Source organism: Alexandromys fortis, unplaced genomic scaffold (assembly GCF_014885135.2).
Source record: "Alexandromys fortis isolate MF-2015 unplaced genomic scaffold, M_Fortis_MF-2015_v1.1 scaffold_81, whole genome shotgun sequence".
Taxonomy (NCBI): domain Eukaryota; kingdom Metazoa; phylum Chordata; class Mammalia; order Rodentia; family Cricetidae; genus Alexandromys; species Alexandromys fortis.
Window position 1 is genome coordinate 7,669,232 of NW_026067960.1, and position 22,285 is coordinate 7,691,516.

General features: G+C 51.4%; 1 protein-coding gene across 1 annotated transcript; it reads left to right on the plus strand.

Annotated features, from left to right (window-relative positions):
* Positions 1 to 85: 85 nt before the first annotated feature.
* On the plus strand, positions 86 to 21,693 carry Ss18l1 (SS18L1 subunit of BAF chromatin remodeling complex). The gene is made up of 11 exons (XM_050153099.1): positions 86 to 413; positions 8,859 to 8,935; positions 9,639 to 9,723; positions 11,144 to 11,288; positions 11,790 to 11,987; positions 13,399 to 13,563; positions 13,924 to 14,025; positions 14,882 to 14,974; positions 15,514 to 15,633; positions 17,088 to 17,215; positions 19,318 to 21,693. The coding sequence occupies exons 1-11, from the start codon at positions 345 to 347 to the stop codon at positions 19,342 to 19,344; spliced, it is 1,209 nt and encodes a 402-aa protein (XP_050009056.1). The 5' UTR covers positions 86 to 344; the 3' UTR covers positions 19,345 to 21,693.
* The last annotated feature ends 592 nt before the right edge of the window (positions 21,694 to 22,285 follow it).

Sequence of the window (22,285 nt, forward strand, 5' to 3'; positions counted from 1 at the left end):
GCGTCAGGGGGACGTGCGGCGCGACGGGGCGGGGCGGGGCGGGGCGGGGCGGGCGGAACCACCGAAGCCCAGCACAGGGGGCGGCGCGGCGGCGGCAGGCTGGACGCAGAGCGCGGGCCGGGCACCGGGGGACTCCGTGCGGGGTCCGGTCCCGGAAGGCCGTGGCTTAAGGCGCGGGGACGCGGGAGGCCCGGGCGCGCATTGGCGGCAGGCAGGCGGGCGAGCCCACGGCACGGCACCCCCCGCGCCCCCGCCCCCGCTCTGCGGAGAATGGGCACCTCGGGCCGCGGGGCGCAGCCGGAGAATAAACCCCAATGATCACGGACTGAGTCCGCGCCGCCACCATGTCCGTGGCCTTCGCGTCGGCGCGGCCGAGAGGCAAAGGGGAGGTTACACAACAGACCATCCAGAAGGTGGGCAGGGCCGCGGGGGTGCGGAGTGAAAGGGTGGGCACGGGGCGCGAACAAAGCCGAGGCACAGCCCGGGTACCGGAGCCCTGACGGCGGCCCCGCGCGCCCCACGAGAGCCTGCGCCAACTTTGCCGGAGGCGCTGGCAGCGGAGGCCCAGCGGCCGCAGGGAGTGGAGACCCCCGGAGCGCGTCGCGCGGTGTCCTTAGAGAGCGCCCCTGGCAGCGGACGCAGCAGTGCGGGACGCCGGGGCCCGCAGCTCCTCCAGCCGGGGCGGGGGCTCGTCGAGCTCCGCTGACAGCCTTAGTGGCGACGGTCGCGCGCCTTTGCGCGCAGCTTGGCGAGTGGAGAAGGGGGCGCGGGCAGCCTGGAGGCGCGCCGCTGCGGCGAGCTGGCCGCTGTCGTGAGGTGCTGCGGTGCCCGGCACAAAGGGATGCATCCTGAGTGTGCGTGTCATCCCCACGGCCCGCAGCAATGTCCCGAGCTCGCTGCACGCGGTGTACCTGCGGCCAACGCAGCCCCGCCCCCGCTCGGGTCACTGAGCAACCGCGCGAGCCCAGCCGCCTGCGCGCAGACTTCAGACAACGGAGGTTCGTCCTACAGCCTCGGGCACATCCTTTAGTTCGGGCTACTGTTTTAACAGAGAAGGCGTTTGCACCGGTTTGGGGACTTCTTTAACAAAAGCTTTTAAGTTTTGCCTTGGGCACTTCAGCTTTTTACTGGTTGTCTTTCGGTTCTGAACGCAGTTGTTAGCTCTGGCTTTTCTCAATTCCGGTTCCTTCTACAGAAGAATTCTGAATTCCCTTGAGCCAGTTTTTTAGTCCCTCATGACCCTAGGGTCTTGGGATTTCCTGAGCTTGTCACCTGTTTCCCAGAGTCCCCTTGCTGGCCTGCTCCTTAGGAATATAATGATTGGAAATTGGCAGGTCCTAGCCAGCCTTGAGCAAGTTTTCAAGTGTGGGTTTTTCATTGGCTGTGAAAACCGTGGGGTGCCATGGCATTCCAGGTACTGAGCCCAGTTTTGTAGATTTTTATCACTTTTAAAGTAGCAACGTGACTTGGTGAAGGAAACTGGGGAGGCTAAGTGGGAACTATTGAACTCCTTCCTTGGTAGCTCCAGGAGCTGCAGTCCCCTGTGGCCATGGGTTGGGAGCCCTGGTTGATGGCCACTACATTGGAAGACCCGACAGTATCCTGGCACACTGGCTATTGGAGCTTGAGAGAGACCATTCTCAAAGCCACCGTCGGCTTCAGCATTTACCCATGATTTTGTAGTCACACCTGCTCGTCAAAGCTCCTCGGGTTCTCTAGGCTAAAGTGTGTTGGAGCACCACCGCAAACATCAGATTGCAGAGAGGGGAAATTTACTGACCTTAGTCCAGGGCAGAAACACCCTGTACAGCTTTGGAAGCGGATCTTCACTTTATCCCGTCAAGGTGCTTGACCTGGTAGGGCCAACCATCCCTTTGCTGTCTTTCTGCATCCTTTACTGAGGACGTAGGAAGGCTTAAGGAGAATTCATCATATGTACTTCACATGGGTACTTCCATCTCGCTTGATGGTGTACCACTGATCACCTTCTGAAGCAAAGACTGGAAGATGGAGCGTTTAGGACAGCCTGAGCTACATGACAAGTTCAAGGGTAGCCCAAGCTAGCTAGCAAGACTCTGTATCAAAGCCAAGAGCGAGGGATATAGCTTAGTGGGAGAACTCTTGTCTGGCGTTCACAAATGCCTGAACTCCATGCACAGTCAGCGTGTGCTAGCCTGTCCACGCTGAGATCCCTGGGGAGAGCCAGGGTTTCCTGAGAGGCTGGTGGAAGCTAGGGAAGAAACAGCTTGTTCTCGGAGTGACAGGACTCCCTCAACCTTCAAGGTCCCACACAAATGTATCCTCCTAATCTTTTCTTGACAGTCACAAGGGCACTGTAGTACTCTGAGGTATTGTTTGTGGCATGTGACTTAGAATGTGACTGAGGTATTCCTTGCTGGGCCCTAGTTTTGCCTAGGACTTGGGTGCAGCCAGTACGCCCTGCAGAATTTACACACGGTTCTGCCTAAGTGGATGTATGAGTGGCCCGCGATTTCCCTAGATAACAGGCTGTAATTCACTTGTCAAGGTGTGAAGGAGTGGCTGTCCACCTGCCTTTCTACAGTCCTGAGGGAGGCAGCTGCCCCTTTCCTCCTCAGCTTCTGGTGGCTGCCAAAGCCTTTGGTGTCCTTGTCTGCAGCGAGGTCTCTGTTTTCCTCTTCCTTCCTGCACCTTCTTGTCTGTTCTCCCTCTTACAAGAATAATGGTTAACATTAATTTGGCCCACTTAAAATGGCCCACCTTTCAAGTATAGATGTTTCGTGAGGTCGGGAAATTTGAACAAGCCAAGAGTAATCCTAGATGTGGCTCTCATGGAGCAGGGAATGGGCACCCAGAGTGGAGGCCTGGAGGGCTGGCCTGACCTGGAGCAGGTGACCTTGTGGTGACAGAGCATTGGCACCTGAGAGATGTAGTCAGAAGTGTGCTTTGCCGAGGACAGCCTGGACAGGTATGCCTGGCATCCTGACATGAAGCTGCAGCTGGCTCCTGCCTTCACAGACGCCAGTGGCCCAACCTTCCTCTCCACGAAAGGCCATCGTATACCTGTGTCCAGCATTGTGCAGCTGATGCAATTAACCTGATACAGGACAGTGATTCCCATGGCTGCATGCCTATTAGAGGGACAGCTGAACGCCCCCTGCTGTTTCACAGAGCAGTTGCACAATAAAAGTTACATATCTGTTGCTGATTGTATTGGCTTTGTTGTTGTTATTATTTGCACAGGTTCATGTGTCACAGTGTACATGTAGTGGTCAGAGGACAACTTTATGCAATCAGTTCCTCCTTCTTTTTACATGGGTTCCAGAGACTGAACACTCAGGTCTCTAGGCTTGTACAGCAATAATCCAGCTAGGAGGGTAACTTGGCCACTCGGAAACTTAGGGCTGTCCCCACAGTGTTGAATGGCATGTGGAGGTGTGTCTGCCATTGCAGTGGCGGAGTGATGGCTCGTGGGTAGCTGTTCTTGAGCGAGAGTCTTCCCTAGGGGAGCACAGAGTCTCTCTTCCCATCCCTGAAATGGGGAGAGAATGATACCCCTCATTACTCTGACTGGTGTCCACCTTGGGGTGGGAGCAGTCCTTTGGTTTCTTTGCCTCCCATCAGGCAAGGGGCCACCCTGCGTGGTTCTCAGCTCAAGCCCTGCATTTCCAAGGATGGGGAGAAGCAGAGACGGTTCTTTGGGAAGCCTGGCTGGGAGCACTCCTGCTGGACATTCCAGGGAAGGCATCTGTGCCCAAAGGCTGCTTGCCTTTCCATCTGTTCCCCAGTAGAGGGGAGAGGCACTTAGAGCAGGATCCAGCGTCCCCCAACCTCCTTACACCCACCTCCTTTGTCAGCCTGGGAAGCGAATACCTGTACTGTTTGGTACATGACTCTCTACCCTAGGCATGTGTTTTTGGATTTTCTTTTGTTCTAGCCCCTTGTTGGAGCGCCAAAATGTTGACTGCTTTACGCTTTCACTTTTTGTGGGGGCCCGCCACGCAGTTCCCAACACACACGGAGACTTAATCTTTTTTATGAGTGTCCAGCCTTAGCTTGGCTTGTTTCTAGCCAGGAAAGTCCCCAAGCTGCAGGTGATGAACACATTGTATCCAGCAGGTACAGTAAGCGCCAGGTATGACCACTAGCAGACGGCATGGAACCGATGATGTCTTGAAGCCTATGAGCCCAGTGTGTGGTGTGTGAAGGAGGAATTGAAGGCCTGAAGGTGTGGGCGGTGAAGGAGAGGGATATGGGATGCTGTGTAGAGCAGGCTGTGGACATGACCCATTCGGCTACGTCTCAGATTGTGCCCGGTTTTAAGCATGTGTATTTAGGATCCTTTGGGCTGCGGCTGCAGGGGAGCAAAGCAGGCCTGCTTGGGCTTCTTAGGCTCGAATTCTCTTTCATCAGTTCTAGTTCGTGTGTGCTTTCTGGGCCTCAGTTTCTTGCTCTTAGAGTGAAGACGGCGTTGAGGTAAAGGCGCTTGAGCAATGGAGAATGGGTCAAATCACTTCAGTGTCCTTTGGCAAGAGCTCTGTCGGAAACGGTAGAAAACTGTTGCAGAATATTACTTTAACTGTGAAAAAAAAATGTAGCCGGACTCTGGTGGCACACACCTTTAATCCCAGTACTCAGGAGGCAGAGGCAGGCAGATCTCTGAGTTCGAGGCCAGCCTGGGCTACAAGAGCTAGTTCCAGGACAGCTAGAACTGTTATACAGGAAAACCCTGTCTTTGGAAAACAAAGAAAGAAAAGACATGTTCCATTTGTTTATGTTGTATTTATTTAATTATGTAAAGATATGTTTTTACCTTGCCTGCGGAAGGCACTTGATTGATCTGCTACAAAGCAGAACAACCAATAGCTGGGCAGTGGAGGGATAGGCGGGGCTGGTGGGCAGAGATGACAGGAGGAGGAACCTAGACTTGAGGAGAGAAGGGAGAAGAGGACGAGACCAGCCAGGCAAGCGCCAGCCTGACAGACTTGGAGTAAGACGTACAAATGAAGGAAATCTAAAAAGCCCTGAGGCAAAATGTGGATGAAGAGAAACAGGCTAAAATAAGTTATAAAGCTAGCAAGAGATGAGCCTAAACTAAGACTGAGCATTCATAATTAATAAGAAGTTTCTGTGTCTTTATTTGGAAGCTGGTTGGTGGCCCTAAAGAAATCCTGCTACAAAACTGGGCAGTGCAGACTCTTGTAAAGAGGCGGTTTCTGGCACCCAGTTCAAGTTCATCCGAGTGTGCTGGGTTTTAACGTCATCTGCCATCTGTGTATCTTTCTTCTGCGCGGAGATTCTCATGGAGGCAGGATGCTTTGGCCAGGCTGAGCTGTGCTGACTAAATTTTCTAAGCATCCAAAGATGTACCAGACCGGAACTGACATGTATGTTGCTCAGGAAGGTAGAAATAGTCTATCTGCGGTCACGAGTGTTACCGTGGGTGTAGTCATTACAAAGTGGACATAAGTGTTAAACGTGGTTGTGAGACTACAAGGCTGTGCCTCCTGCGTGTCCTGCCTGCGCGTGCTTTCAAAGGCTCACGCAGCTAATTCGCATCGTCCACAGTGGGGTGAGTGTTCCGAGGTGGCTCATTGGCTTCTCCCTAGCTGTAGGTCTGCAGCAAGGTTAGTCATCAGCCTTCTAGAAATATCTTCAGTTCGTGGATCCCTATCTCCTTGCCTGATAGGAAGCAATTTCTGCTCATACTTGGAGGGTTCAGCCATGGTGGCAGAAGCTCCAGGCAGCTGCTCATAGTGCTTCCATAGCCTGGGAGCAGAGGGTGCTGTGTGACACATCTGCTCGCCCCAAAAAGGCGGCCCCTAACAGACATCCTGTCGGTGCCCATTTGAGTTTTATTGGGGTTACTTGTGGAAGTGGAAATGACCCAAAGACAGCTGCATCACCAAAGGCCTCCCCAGCAGTCTCAACAGTGCACAGGAGCTGGAAACCTGGAGCACACTGCACAGGCTGCAGGCAGGCCAACAGATTGACGCGAGCCTTTCCTGGAACTCGCGCCATAGACCAGGCTGGCCTCGAACTCCCAGAGATTCACCTGTCTCTGTCTCCCGAGTGCTGGGAGCTTAGGTGCGCCACCACAACAGGCTTCCTGTGTTCATTTTAAATAGCCCTGTTGTCTTGCATTTATATAGTGACTTGATTTTATTGTTGTGATTTGAATATAGATTTTTTTGTTTTGTTTTTTTTTCCCCTTTGTAATCTTGGTTGCTCTAAGTTCCGGCCATTGACTGGACCAGACTGAAGTTCTGCAAATGCTCTACCCCTGGCCTGCATCCCGGCCTTTGGTGTTCGTGTTTGCCCCTCACATGACAGGCTTCCTCCGTAGGCTGATGCAGGCCATCGTGGGTTAGCCCTGCTGAGACTGGGGACAGGGTCAGAGGCTCCGCAATCCTCCCTGTGGGGCGCTCTCTGCCTTCCCCCTTTCCATAGAGACACGCCAGGAGTTCCTTTCTCCCATCCCTGCTGTCTTGAGCCTCTCGGGACTTCCCCAAGGTGGCTCTACATACAGTTGGCTGAGATCCACTGCCTTGGGGACAGCGGTTCAGTTCTTCCTCGTCTGTTTGCTTTTCTCCCTAAGATCCACACCCGCCAGCTCATGTCCTGTTCTTACTGTCCTGGGATTTTATACTTTGTTTGTCTCCTGCAGGCAGATCCATGAGGGTCTGGAGCTCTCTGCATGCGTCCTGTCTTTCCTGTGAATGTTTGGTTTTGGATTTTCAAGATAGGTTTCTCTGTGTAATAGCCCTGGCTGTCCTAGAAGTCCCTCTGTAGACCAGGCTGGCTTTGAGTTCGCAGAGATCCACCTGCCTCTGCCTCCTGAGTGCTGGGATTAAAGGCGTGTGCCACCATGCCCCACTTCCTGTGAATGTTTTTAAACTAAGTGAACCAGCATCCCATTTGCTATTTTAAGAAGGCATGAGGTGGGGATTTATCTCAGCAATTAAGAGCATGCACTGAGCTGGGTGGTAGTGGCTGTGCCTTTAACCCCAGCTCTTGGGAGACAAAAACAGGCGGATCTCTGTGAGTTTGAAGCCAGCCTGTTTTACAGAGCGAGTTTCCACCCTATCTCGGAAAAACAAAAAAGAGCACGCACTGCCCTTGCAGAGGTTCCAAGCTCAGTTCCTAGCACTTCACTGGGCAGCTCACAGCCACCTGTAACTCATAGGAGATCTGACCTTTCCCTTCTGGCTTTTGTGGGTACCTGCATATGTGTCTGTACATACAGCACACAAGCAAACACGTATGCACATAATTAAAATTTTAGAACATGGTAACAATTCAGTATTTCCTCGTGCCTATAAAATGCTAGGTACTGTGTAATGTAGCACTGTCTGCCTTGTGGTTGACATCCTAGGCATGCTGGGGGGAGAGAGCCCTTTCTTGAAGAAGAGCATGCTGGGAGCCTTGTGTATGGGGGCATGCATCAGAGGTTTGTTCTTTAGGTAACCTGGAGAAAGTCCAACCCTGAGTTTTAGATCAGGTTTACCTGACCAGCAGCAGCTTCTTGCAGCAGCGCCCCCTGGTGGCCACTGAGTCCAGGATCTGTGGTCACACAGAGGTGTTTTAACCTATGAAGGAGCAGGGCAGGAGAGACCACCCCTGAGGTTGTACAGGCTGAGGGGGTGGAATTGGGCAGCTAGCCTCAGGAAGTAGTTCAGGGACCCGGTTACAAAGTAGAGGGCGGGGCAACGGGCAGCCTAAAGGAACAGGCCAAGCGCATGTCTTGGTGAAGGAAGGACCTGCCTGTTGTGAGCTGTTGTGCTAAGGCACAGGAGGTAGCAGGTGTGCCAGGCTTCTTCCCCCAGGGAGAGACTGGTGGTCACTTCAGGTAGAAAGGGACTCAAACTACCTTCTGGTTGTCATGTGCCCACTGACTTGCCACACTTCCTCTGTCCCCTGCCACCTCTCCCTCTGCCTTTCTGAGTGATTTAAAGTACTGCCCCCAAGTGACTGTAAAATAGTAGAAGGCTCTTGTATGCCATACCTGCCCATGCTAGGCACATTCCCTTCACCCCCGGTGTCCCTGTCGTCCTCCTCAGTGCTGCCAATCACCAGTTCCAGCACATGCCAGCCATGTGCACCAGCCCTAGGATCTGTGGCGGTCTGACCCTCACATTACGGGGTTTGGGAAGAGTGCTGGATTCTCCTACAGACACATCAGTGCCTCCAGGACACCTTGGGAGCTCAGCCCAATGCCTTCCAACATGGCCACCTGTCAGGTGTGGTCTGGGGTCTGTGTGTCTGACCAGTTAGTTCCCTGTGGTGCTAAGTGCTGAGGGTGGACCGTGCCTGGTGGAGTGAAGACCAGCTTCCTGCTGCTGGAAACCGACTCTGGCCTAGGAACAGTTCTGGGAGCCCGTGTTCCATCTCCTGACCTGTTCATGTTTGACCGCTTACCTATCACCCCATGAGATTGTTTTCAAATCTAGACCCTTTATTATGTGTAAGAGAGTCTGGAAACAGTGCTGGTCTCCGCAGAGTGCAGCCTGGGTCTTCTGTCCTGCTTCTTTTCGTGTCGTGCTCAGGGCTGGAAGAGATCCAAAGGAATGAGGTTGTCGATTAGTAGCCCCATGATTCCCCTCCTCCGTGTGTAGCCTGGTCATACGTATCTGCAGTGCCTTCTGCTGGCCGTGATGTCTCATTGCCTTCCCTCACTGACCTAGACTGAACATAGCCAGCAGAGATGTAAGCTGCCTCTACCCTCTTGTGAAGTCGTGATTTGAGGGTCTGTGGCACTCTCTAGGTAGGGGCCTGGGACCTGGAGTGAGTGTCCCCAGCACTCTCCCCAAGGATCCTGGTGTCCAGATGTGAACCAGCTGCTGTGTAACTGGCTTGTGCCTTGCTTCTCTCCCCTCCAGATGCTGGATGAGAATCACCATCTGATCCAGTGCATCCTGGACTACCAGAGCAAGGGCAAGACGGCCGAGTGCACCCAGTAAGTAACCATGCCGGCCCAGGACTCAGCCTCCTCTGTGCACTGGGAAAGAAAGCTTCCTTGGGTGCAGAGCAGAGTGAGGTTAGATTGGCTCTGGGAACGCAGGTGAAGTGGGAACCCTCGCCATTTAGGGCTTGGGGTTTCCACAGTCTCCATCCACGGGCCAGTAGTAGACCCAACCAGGAGACCACTTGTGCCTCTGTGTGGGCAAAGTACCTCAGACGTCTCTCTCGCCTTCACGAGGTATCAAGTGTGCGAGGCCCTGGTGCTCACCTGGTACAGCTTGTCTGAGAGACCTGAGACCTTGTCTGGTGTGACGTGTGGGTGAGGGTCCTCAGTCCCCGGCCCCTTCCTGTTTCGACTGCTATGGAGTTAGCCTGGTGTCTGACTCGGTAGCAGGGCTCTGTTCCCTGGTCATCATCTGTCATGTTTAGGCCTCTCCTCCTTTTCCGTTGACCTACTGCCTCTTTTCACTTGGCACACATCTCGGGGTCTCCCGAGGTTCACTCATGGAACAGGAACCTGCTTGGGTCTTGACGGGACCTGTTCCCTGCTTTCCCCACTCTAGACTGTGGAGATCTGCAACGTTCCATTTCCAGAGTGTCCTAGGGGCCAGTGTGAGGTCAAGGCTGACTTGGGCAGACTGTGCTTCTATCTTGGGCGAGGCAGTTTGTCCTGCTTTACCTGTCCGCGTCTCCTGTAGGTACCAGCAGATCCTGCACCGGAATCTGGTCTACCTGGCCACCATAGCAGACTCCAACCAGAATATGCAGTCGCTGCTTCCCGCGGTAGGTGCTGCAGCCAGTTTCTGAGTGTGTCACCTTAGTAGGCAGGTGACCAGCAGCAACCCAGTGCTATTAGGCAGCAGAAAGGAGGGATTCACGTGGGTAAGGTTATAATGGCCAGACAGGTAGAATTGGGACTTGGACTGCTTAGCGTAGGGAAGTGACCCCAGAACCCACCCAAGGAACGTCAGCTGTGTCATGACCGACAGGAGGGGGCTTTGTGCCTTTGCTGCAAACCCTTCTGTTTATTTTCTGTTTTGTGGAGCTGAGGCTTGAATGCAGGGCCTCATTTATCGTATCAGGGCTCCAAATGGTGTGAGCACTTCCAGTGTCTGTGAGTGCACTACCTGGACTTTAAAAAACAAAAGCCAAACAAATCTTCCTCAGCGATGCATGCCTTTAAATCCTAGCACTTGGGAGGCTGAGGTAGTAGGATTGCCGTCAGTTTGAAACCAAACTGGGCCGTAGATCAAATACCAACCAGGCTAGCTAGAGCTACACAGTATGAATCCTGTCTTAAAAATAAGAGGAAGTTGAAAGGAAAAAAAAATCTCCTGTGCAGTCACATTCCAGATGTTAGTATAAATATTTTATTGTCTGTTTAATTTTCTGTAACTGCACTTTCCCCAAATTAAATTTTTACTGTGAAGTTGGATCATGTACCTGTGCCCAAGTAAGGCCAAGAGAAGGAGCCACTCCAGGATGACCAAGGCTAATTACAAGGTGCAGGGTAGACACACTACCAGGAATGGTTCAACCCCTGGTGCACTGCCCCCTGGGAAAGCGGAGGCATTGTGAATGGTGTTACCCCTTGGTCAGCTGTGATATCGATTGGGTGCTTGTGCAGATAGCAGCTGGTCCTGCCGGACACACCCCTTCTCGTCTTCAGTGCTGGGGGATTGAACCTAGAGCTATGTGCATGTGATGTCCTCAGTTGTCCTTTTATTTCTTAGAAATAAGTGCTAGTTTTAGGATCTATTTTGCCAGCCTGAGCTTGAACTCAGTCTATACACAAGCCTTGAACTTGTCATCCTCCTGCCTCCACCTCTCAGCTGAGAGTATAGGGCTTCTCAACACCAGGCCTGGTTAGGGGCTCCCTTTCTTGGCTAGGTACAGATAGCACACGCATGCAAACCTTGGGAGCCACTGTTTGATCTAGGGGACGATCTGTCTCCCTTACACCTTATGTTTAACTGAGGGGATAGAGGATGAGAGGGGAGGGGAGGGGAGGGGAGGGGACACAGGGAATAAAAGGCAGGGAGCCAGGTTGTACAGGTCATTGATGAGTTGTGGACATTGAGAGACACTTACCCAACTGATTTTATGTTCTGAATGTCTGTGTTAGCCCAGTACCCCTGTGTCTCTGGAGTGGCTCTTGGTGCTCACTCTGAGTTAACTGTCCTAACCTTTGTGTCCTCTACAGCCACCAACACAGAACATGAACCTGGGCCCTGGAGCACTGAGCCAGAGCGGTTCCAGCCAGGGCCTGCATCCCCAGGGCAGCCTCAGTGATGCCATCAGCACAGGCCTGCCCCCTGCTTCCCTCATGCAGGGCCAGATCGGTAACGGTGAGCAGGTTTGCTGCAGCGTTGTCACCAAGGTAGCCAGCCATAGGTGACTGACCGGCTGCAGGGTCAGCCCACACCCAGCAGAGCTGGGTACAGTACTGTCCTGGCCTGTGATTGCCCACCTCTCTCCCACTGTCCTGGCCACGGGTACTCTGCTAAGCCTGCGTGTACGTGCAGAGGGCATGAAGCTGACTTCATGTGCCCAGTTCCATGTGACTCTCCACTCAGTGTACAGACATGTGCTTCTGCACGGGTCCCCTAGAATGAAGAGGTGGTGCTGCTGCTATTGCTGCGGCATAAGAACTAATGACAACTGGGGGGTCTCAGTAACCATGACACAATGCTATGTGTCTGTGTGTAAATCACTTCCTTTCTTGGTGTTACTGACCAGGGATTAACCGTCCTGCTCAAAACCGTCTGAAAGGAACTTGGATGTCTTTACCTTGAAGTGGATACCTGGCCTCCAATGCCTGACACTCTGTCTCCTACCCTTCCTGGCAGGTCCAAACCATGTGTCCATGCAGCAGACAGCGCAGAGCACACTGCCCACAACCTCCATGAGCATGTCAGGCAGTGGCCATGGGACTGGGCCTGGCTACAGCCACTCGGGACCCACCTCGCAGAGTGTCCCCATGCAAGGCCAAGGTGCTATCAGCAACTATGTGTCTCGGACCAACATCAACATGCAGTCGAACCCAGGTACTGGCCCACATCCCTGGTCAGCTCCTAAACCTTGGCAAACTCAGGCAGCTTGTCTGTGTGACCCTAAGGGGCAGCCTTCCTGCTGGGTGCTGTGGTTCTTCCCTAAGCGTTTCCACGAGGCCAGGTTAGTGGATACACAGTGACTCGCCCTGAGTGGTTTCTCAGAGGCCTTAGGAATTCCAAGGAAATTGAATTCCAAGTCCCATTGGCTGTGGGACTTGGATAAATACTGGTCTCGGGTGAGGTATGGGGGTTCCCCACGCAGGGAACCCCGGGAAAAGGCCAAAAGTATAAAAGATGAAGGGTCACAAATACTAAGCTGGGGGTCCGGGCCTTTCAGCAGAGCAGGGACCCGGGATTGGGGGCTGTCCTGATGGTGGGTGCTGATGGTGAGATCAGGAAGTACCTGGAAAAGGGCGGGTCCCAATCCAGATGTTCCCTGGGCGTCAGACAGGTTTCAGAGGAGCATTACAAAACAAGATGGAGTGTCTCCTGTGTTCTCTGTGATTATAGCGCTGTGGATTATGTTTTGTAAACACATTGTCATGTTTATTGAAGATCGCTTTACCTTTTTTTGTTTTGAGGTAAGGTTTTTCTGTGTGGTCCTGGCTGTCCTGAAACTTGGCTCTGTACACCAGGCTGGGCTCGAACTCACAGAGATCCACCTGCCTCTGCCTCCCAAGTGCTGGGGCTAAAGACGTGTGCCACCGCTGCCTGGCTTATTTTGTTTTTTCAGCGTGATACCAGAAGCTTTTCTTTTTCTTTTCCCAGTGCTGAGGACTAAACACAGGGCCTCATGCATGTAAGGCAAGGACTCGAGCGAGCTCCGTCCCCTTGCCATGGCTGGTCTTGAACTTGGAATCTTCTTTCTTCCATCCCCCAAGTAGCTAGGGTGACAGGTTGCTCCATCAGGCCTGACTGACTACAGGCTTTAAAATAAATGGCTCTTGTCCTGTTTCTGTTGGGCAGTGCTGTTCCAGTGAGTTCTGAGCAGTGTGTAGAGAGGCCAGCAAACAGGCGGGTGCAGTCCACAGTGGCTGTATGGCTGCTGCCCAAGAAATGGACAGAGGACACTGACTGCTTCAAGACAAGCCCTAGGGACAAGGAAGGAAGGACTGTAGTTTCTGTGGTTAGGAGCCGGGGCTCTGAGGACCCTCTTTTTGCCCAGTGACCTTTCCTATGTTAGCCAAACATTAGTACTAAGAGCTGAGGCCTGACCTTGTGCCAGGGCTTGGATGCGGCTCACAGTGTTAGAGGTTTGACTTGGAATCAGAGGTGCCATCTTACATGGGAAGTGATGAACAAGTAGCATTAGGAGAGAGTCAGGTCTGCAGGAGACACAGCCCCCCCCCCCATACACCCTAGCGCGTGCTCAGGCTTATTTTGGGGTCTCTGTCCTGTCACACAGTCTCCATGATGCACCAGCAGGCAGCCACGTCCCACTACAACTCAGCACAGGGCGGGAGCCAGCATTACCAGGGCCAGGCGCCCATTGCCATGATGGGCCAGGGTGGCCAAGGGAGCAGCATGATGGGACAGCGGCCCATGGCGCCCTACCGACCCTCCCAGCAAGGTAAGGCCGAGGCCTACTCCAGCCCACGGTAAAGAGCCAGTGGTCTGCCCCACGTGGGCCATAATGTCTGTCCATGGCATGAGCAAGGACCCTGGGCCTATAGGTGCAGTGGGGACCCGGGGAGCATCTGCTAGCCCAGGGAGCAGGTGTCTTGGGCTGAAGGGACAGATGGTGGTTGTTCCAGTTCCAGAGTGTTTGGGCAGCTGGGTTAATAGGAGAGGGAGGATTGGTGTTTGACTGGTCCTGGGTGTGTTCTGCCCATGGGCAAGGCTGACTTAGCATGGCTTTGCTGCTGAACCAGGTGTGTGAGCCTGTCTCGCCCACTGTCCACGTCCTGAGAATCTGGTCACATCCCCACAGGCTCTTCCCAGCAGTACCTAGGCCAGGAGGAGTACTACAGCGAACAGTACAGCCACAGCCAGGGAGCTGCAGAGCCCATGAGTCAGCAGTACTACCCAGACGGTAAGGCATGCTCCCGACAGCTAGTTCATCCGCTGTTCAGACCCAGCCTCATGTCCTCGGCTTGAGCACTCTGGGGCGTGACTGAGGCTGGTATCCCGCAAGAAAACCTTCCACGTAGGACACCGTCCATGTCCTTGGGTTTTCTCTGCTACCCTTTCCCAGAAGGTGTAGGAGTCTGAGCTGGGTAGAGCCACCCCGCACTGACAGGTGTGTTTAACATGGTGGGTCCCAACGTCCGGCCTCCTGCCCTCACTTCTGCAGGTTGTCCTCTTTAAGTGGATTTGTGGACATGGCATTTAAAGTGATCCTAAGGACTGGGTATGGTAGCCCTTGCCTGTAAACGCCAGCTATTGGATGACGGAAGCAGGAAGATTAAGAATTTGAAACCAGCCTGGGCTACATAAGGAGACTCTGTCTCAGTAAATATCTATCTTAAATATACATTTTGAGAGATAACGATGGAGGTCTCTGGTGTAAGCCATAGCATGAGGCAGGGTGCGTTGGGAAATAAGAGCAGGGTAGGTGGCTGAGACAAGTCTGTAGCTAGCCGTGATGCCTGGTATCAGACGGCGGCTTGTCCCAAAGACCTTTTCATGGTCACAACATCACTACCCAGGAAGCCCCAGGAGTTGGACAGATGCAGGAGAGAGCAGCCAGTGCAGCTTGATTCTCTCCACAACGTGGAGCAGCCTCACAGTGAGTCTGCATTTGAGAAAGACAGAGACAGACAGACAGAACAAAGGGGCTTAGAGAGATAGGCTCAACCAGTTCAGTCTCATCCCCTGGTCTGAACTCAGTGCTGCAGGCCTAGGCAGGGAGACATTTCCAGCGACAATAAGTCACCTGTCTCTTGCAGGCCACAGTGACTACGCCTACCAGCAATCGTCTTACACAGAGCAGAGCTACGACCGCTCGTTTGAGGATTCCACACAGCACTACTATGAGGGGGGTAAGGAGCATGGTGGGGACCCATGCTGTGCCCCAGTGTGTAAACACACTCCCAGAGCTAGCTGTGCTAATAGTCCACGGCAAAGGAGCCTGAGGCAGCTGGTCACATTGCAGCTGTATCCGCAAGTGGAAAAAAACCCGAATGCTGGTGCTCAGCTCACTTTTCCTCTTTATCTAGTCTGGGCCCCCAGTCCATGACATGGTGCCACCCACATTCACTTACGCTTTTCAAGAAGGACCTTCAGAGGCACACTCGGGTGTGTCTCCTAGGGTGTTCTGACAATTAAGATCGACCGTGTGGAGCAGAACTTGACAGTTCGGTGCACGGCACGATTGTTAGCCTCTCTCTTAGCAGCCACCTCACCCATTTTGTATTGTCTGGCTTTTCATTTGTGTTTTGTAACATAATAAGACAAAAATGTCCTATGCTATTTGAGCCGTTGTGGAAACACGCTACCTCTGGAGACACGGTGCAAGTGTTCCATAACTGTTCGCTTGTCCTGTGCCCAGAGATGAGACTGTGCCCCCTTCTTCCTTCAGGAAACTCTCAGTACAGTCAGCAGCAGACTGGGTACCAGCAGGGCTCAGCGCAGCAGCAGACGTACTCCCAGCAGCAGTACCCCAACCAGCAGAGCTACCCCGGACAGCAGCAGGGCTATGGTAAGAGGACTGCGTCCACTGTAATGCTGTCATCTGGGCAGATGCTTAGAGAGCTTATTTCGGCATAGATGATGTCCACTGTAATGCTGTCATCTGGGCAGATGCCTAGTGAGCTTATTTCGGCATAGATGATGTCCACTGTAATGCTGTCATCTGGGCAGATGCTTAGTGAGCTTATTTCGGCATAGATGATGGTTTCTGGGTGGGTTGGGGGATTGTGCACAGAGTTCCCATGTAGTTAGTACTCTGCCTCTGTGGTGATATTTTATTTGTGCTATAGCAAATAAAGCTTGCCTAAAGATCGGACTGCAGACCGATCCACATAAGAGGCCAGGCACTGGTGGCACACACTTTTAATCCCAGCACTTAGGAGACAGAGGCAGACAGATCTCTGTGAATTCAAGGCCACCCGGGACACACAAGATGGATCCAGTCTCAAAGAGAAACAGAACCAAGTGGTAGTGGCTCACACCTTTTATCCCAGCACTGAAGAAATGGAGACGGAAAATGATAAGGTTGGGCGGAGAGAGGAATATAAGCCGGGAGCAAACAGGAGCTCAGGATTCGGTCTGAGGTTTCGTAGAGACAGGATACCCCATTCAGTCTGAGGATTTGGTAGAGGTAAGAACTAGTGGCTGGCTGCTCTGGTTCTCTGATCTCCAGGCAAGCTTTATTTGTTAAAACACAAATAAAATATCACCACATGCCTCCCCCGTATCTAAGGTCATCAGTTACCCAGTACAGTGGTTTCAATTCAGAAGCCAGGATTGGGGCCTGGAGAGCTGGTTAGGCTGTTAAGAACACTTACTTCTCTTGCAGAGGACCTGTGTTTGGTTCTCAGCACCCAAACGGTAGCGCCCAGCTGACTGAAACTCCGGTCCCAGGGGGAGATCTGATTCCCCACTTCTGGCTTCTGCTTGGTGCACGTGCTGTGCAGGAGAAAGGAAAGCAGCATTGAGCAGTGGCCTACGTACAAGCCATAGCTGCCGAGTGTTCATAGGGGCTGGGCCGTGGCTCCGTGGTGGAGCACTGCCACCTGTGATGGTCTGCGTTCTGTCCTCAGCATCACACATGCACACACAGATGATAACTAAGCAGGTGCTGTGCTTTATCCTTTCCTGAGCCTGCAACTTAGTTTTCACAGGATCGGACATTTCTTTTCGGCCTCCGAGTTTCCCTTGTTCCATTTAATGTTGTGCTTTTCTGTGTCCACCTTAACTGAACCCAGATGGTTCTGGAGAAGCCCCTTACCCCCTTCTGCAAGGTGGCAGGCCCAGTGTGCTAGGGACAGACCCTCAGTGCCCCACGTGTGTATGGGCACAGTCCCAGGCCCTCATAGAACTGTCAGAGATGACACTCGGCCTGACCACCAAGGGACAGGTGCCTGGTATCTGGACGTTCACAAGCATGATGACCGGTCATGGCTGACCGCTCAACCTCCGCTGTCTTCACAGGCCCTGCCCAGGGAGCCCCCTCACAGTACTCAAGCTACCAGCAAGGACAAGGCCAACAGTACGGAAGCTACAGAGCGTCGCAGACGGGACCTTCCGCCCAGCAGCAGCGGCCTTATGGCTATGAGCAGGCAAGCTTTCTGGATGTTTCTGAAAGTGCTGTCTGCCAAGTGTCGAGTGAGGCATGGCAAGGATCTCTCTCATGGTCCCGAGGAATGACAGATGGTACCAGCTGGCTTCCAGGACAGCGGCGGTGCACAACCACTGTGGGGCTGGAGTTGCTAGGGTGATCTTGATGACACAGATACTGTTTTCCCAGAGGCCAAAAAAAGAATATCCCAAGAATTTGCAGACCAACAAATGGCATGCTAACTTAGTTATAGGCTGAGTGTCATGACATCACTGGCCCCTAGAGATGCAGCAGGACATCTCAGGGGAATGTGTCCTCACTTCAGACCTTTAATCCAGCCTGTGAGACTTTTAGCTGTAGAGCTGGGCGGTGGTAGTGCACAGCTTTAATCCCTGCACTCAAGGAGGCAGAGGCAAGTGGATCTCTGTGAGTTCAAGGCCAGCCTGGTCTACAGAGTGAGTTCCAGGACAGCCACAGCTAAACAGAGAAACCATGTCTGGGTGGGATACAGAAAACAAGAGTTTTAGCTGTGGGTCTCAAGGTCCCAGTCCAGTCAGTTGGCTGATGGGCCTAGGCAAGTACAGGCAGCAGTTGTGTGTATCTCATGTTTTCTAGTGTCCTAGCCACTACCCCACTTGATTCCCCAGTTTTGAGGATCAAGAAATAGCTCCATGCAACACCATATATCCCTGCAGGAAGAACTGGCTGGCCTGAGGGCACTGGGTTAGACTCACTCTATACAGAGGTGCTGCCTGCTGTGACCTCTGCTTCACCTACCTGGGTACAGGCCCCAGAGACCTGTCAGATTGTCTCTGCCAGACTCTTCACTGTGGGCTCTGTGGAGAAAGGAAGCTGGGATGCGATGCGTTGAGTGCCTGTGTCCCAAAGGACAACGTCTTCCAGGAGAGTCCTCCCCTGGGCGCGGGACTCCGTTAGCTTCCAAGCCTGCAGCCTCAGGTCTCTCTTCAGATTGTGCATTGACTGGCCCTGTTAACCAGCTCACTCTAAGACAGTTCCTAAGAGTGAAGCTTGTGTTGGCATCAGTCACTCGAAGGAGCCCAGGGCACAGAGGGACTCCTTTCCTAGAGGACCAGGCCCTACCTCTCAGAGAGCCCAGTGCATCGCTGAGGGCACATTGCTGTCTTCACAGGCCCTGCCTCTAACTGGAGGCTTCTCTGTCCTGTCCTGTCCCGCCCCGCAGCCACTTACAATAATCACTCAGAGGCTTAATATTAATTACAGGATGTTTGGCCTGTAGTTCAGACTTATTACTAACTAGCTCTTACATTTAAATAAACCCATTTGTGGGAGCCACCTTCTGGGGTGAGTTTTGCCAGGCTTCTAACCACAGCTGGTTCTTATGTTCCAGGGTAGGGATTCCAGGGTAGGGGTGTGAGAATTAGAAACCTTAGGTAGGAGGAACAGAGATAAGAAAGAAACACAGAGACATAGGATAGTATCAGGAGGGCCGATATGCATATTAAGTTCTGAGTGCTGAATTTGCCTATGTTTTTTTTTCCCACACTTTTAATAGCCCAATACAAAAGGGAGAAGAAGGCAAAAGACTGCTTTAACATGATACAGTGGACAACCGGTACAGTTACTTGCTCCAATACTTGAGACACCAAGCCATTAATTCTTGAAAAAAGTATTCTATTATTTAGGCAGTGAACCAGCCCCAGACCAGGTACCCTAAGGCCAAACCTCCTATTTCAAAAGAAGGAGCAGAAGTATACTTAAATTCTCTGACCTTTGATCAGGGTGGAGAGGATACACCTCTATGGGCCATCTTAATGTCCAAAACACCAAGTAACTACACCCTAGGTCAGGGTGTGTAGCTATACTTGTTAACAACTTTGAATAGGCTCAAACTCTGTGCCCTGCAGACCAGGGGGAATAGGCTCACATTTTGGGGCCTCCACACCCATTTTCATTAATCCTCTCACTTTGTGGATTTGGGCAGACTGTTAGCTTGCTTGCTTCTGAAGTCACTTCCCACCTATGATCCAGGCTCTGGCTGTGGGAAGAAACTTCCTGTTGTTTGGGTGTACACCCTGCCACTCAAGACTAAAGAGGTGTAATCTTTGTCTTGTTCTCTTTCAGGGCCAGTATGGAAATTACCAGCAATAAGGGACGAGCGTTGTCTTTGGACCCTTCACGGTAGTACGTTCTGGACAAGCCGGTGGCAGTTCTGATGAGTCATGACATGTTGGTTACCCTGCGCCCAGTGCCATGTCTGCATGTGACGCAGGCTGATTTCATGCTGGGTGTGACGTATTTGGTGCTGTGTAAAGTATTGTATATCGACACAATGGAGAGGTTGTCCTGTTTTTCTCCCTCACCCCCTCCTCAATGTTCTTAGCTAGCTCTGGGGGTCACACTGTCATCACGTGTTGTGTGCCCAGTGAGGAGACAATATCTAAAAGGTACCATGATCCATGTTACTGTGAACAGACCCGGTGTGCTCCTCACACCATTGTTGCAAAGTGGACTGTAAGTGTTTCTTTACCTGACTGCCCTTAGCTTGACACACATATACAACCCTGGGTGGCCATCTCTTCCTGTGCCTAGATAGGGCTTGGGGATACCACCTGTGTCTTTGGGCTAGTTTCGTGTGTCATTGTAACAAAGAAAATGTGCTCCATGTGTGGAAAGACGATGAGCTATCCTTTCCAGAACTTACCCATTGCCTGTGTCTCTCCACTCCTCGTGATCCTAAAAAGTCTATGTCTTTAAACAGTGAAGAGGGATCAGTGTCCATGAGGGCAGCGTGAGGGTAACCTGTCCCAGGGAGGGCAGTGTTCTGAAGAGCAAGGCTCACTGTCTACCAGCTGTGTGTTTATTTAATGTCATTTCAAGAGTATGCCCAGTCCTAAACTTAAAGAGAATCGAAAGTACCGATGCTAAATTTTACAAGCAGTTGGCAAGTGTTTTTATTACTTCTTCAGGACCTCCAAGTTCAGATTGCCAAGCAAGTGTCCTTTGCATTAGGGAAATCTGAAATCCACACTGTATCTTTAACAAGTCTAAATAGCTTTATTAACGTTCTTTTAAATGAAAAGTACACGTTTTATATAGTGAAATTTGAGTGATTTTCCTTTTTATTTTTTTTCTTTACATCCCTAGGATGTTCAATCTCATTTTAATTCTGTGCAAAACACGAAACACAGCCTTTTTGGAAAGTTAATGTCAAAGGAAAATACCACATATAATGTAGTATTGGCATCTCTCAGCCTTTATTTGGATAATAATCATGTTACTATGAAAAGGGGAAAAACCTTCAAGATAAGTGCTGGTGTATTTCTAAGAACAACCAAGAAGATACAAATACAAACACAAATATGTGCGTGCGCACACACACACACACACACACACACACACACATATGCATCCAGGGCCTGATGCATCGGGCCTATCCAGTATGAAGCTTTTGTTTTATTTGTATTTTTAGACAAGGTCTTAACGTAGCCCAGACTGGCCACAGACTCACTGCTACACAGCTAAGGCTGACCTTGAGTTTATGATCATCCTGCCTCCACTTCGCTTCCCAGTTACTGAGTGTACAGGCATGCACACCTGGTGGTTCAGTTGATAGTTTTTAAAACATAAAACTTATCAGTAGCTCAGTGGGTGAGGATTTGCAAGGCACTTTTGTGGGTTTTACTTGAATTAATCTTGACAGCCTTCCTGGGAAGTACAGAGCAAGGACTGTTTCGCTTACAGATGAAGACTGAAGGACTGGACTGTGTTGGCTGCAGTCCTTATCTAGAACATTCTCCCTCTCCTGTGGGACTGACACAGGCAAGGCTGGCTGTATGATGGTATTAACTACAGAAACGAGTGTGAATGCTAAGTGACGCAAGCATTTGGCAACTTCATTTTAGGGAGTCATCTCTTTTGCTCCTTTCTTTTCCAGCAATTTTTATAAAACTCGTCTACAAGCTCAATTGGGGCCTAAAATTTCCCGTTGAAAATGTCGAAACATTTTAAGTAACTGTGAAAATGGTTTTTATTTCTTGCCAATCTGGGAATATGCCTTCTATGTGTGTGAGCGTGTATGTGTGTTAAGTGCTGTATTAGTATGTATGTATGTTAAATGGCTGTATTTGTGTGTGTGTGTGTGTGCAAGTGCTGTGTTAATACTTTTTGAAAGAAAAGGACACTTAAAAATGTATCACCCCAAAACTTCAATCTGAAATGTCTTACATTAAGAATTTCTTGAATGTTGTGTATATATTTTTAAAAGCACTTTGTGAAATAGTTTGTACATTTATTTCCTAATTTATACATGATTTTGGTGTTAATATATTTAATGATTAATAATGTTTATTTAATGTTTTGTTTATTTTTATGTAATTTTGTGGGGAACAGTAATGCCAGCAGTTCTTTTTCATTGACTGTATTACAGCTTTTTTCTTCTGTAACGTAAATGTTCGGGAAGTCCTAGCCGAAATGAACCATTCATGCAGTTGTGGTTGACTCTGCAGTTTTTTTATGACTCCTCCTACCGAAGGCCAGAAAAGGTGAAGTGGGAGATTTGGGAATCGCTGCTCATTCTTCCTCCTGTTTCCCAGCACCCGTCCTACACTTGGTGAACGTGACCAGTGATGATTGAGGTTTTCAGATGTGCTTGGCAGAAGCCCCGCGTCGGGGGCTATGGTTGGAGGATGGACGCCTCTCCAGAAGCAGAGCACAGCACAGTGGAAGACTGGCCACGTCTGCAGAGGCCGTGGACCGGGAAGAAGTGTCTGCCTTTCCCGTCGTGCCGGGTTTTCAGACGTGGGCTTCAGTAACGAGCGTCCATTCGCAATTGTAAAAAGAGGAAGACTTTACGTTTCCATTAAAACATTTTTTTAGCCACTACTTCATTTCTGTTTATCGAGCAGGTTAAATCCGCCTTGTTATTTGTGAGCGCAATACCCTCTCTCATTTTGACCCCTTTTCGTTTGCTTGGTTTTGAGACAGACTCAACCGTGCATCCCTGGCCGGCCTCAAACCCAGAGGCTAGAATTAAAGGTGTGCTCCCCACCCTGGCTTTTTTCCTGGGCTGGAATTCACGGCGATCCTTCTG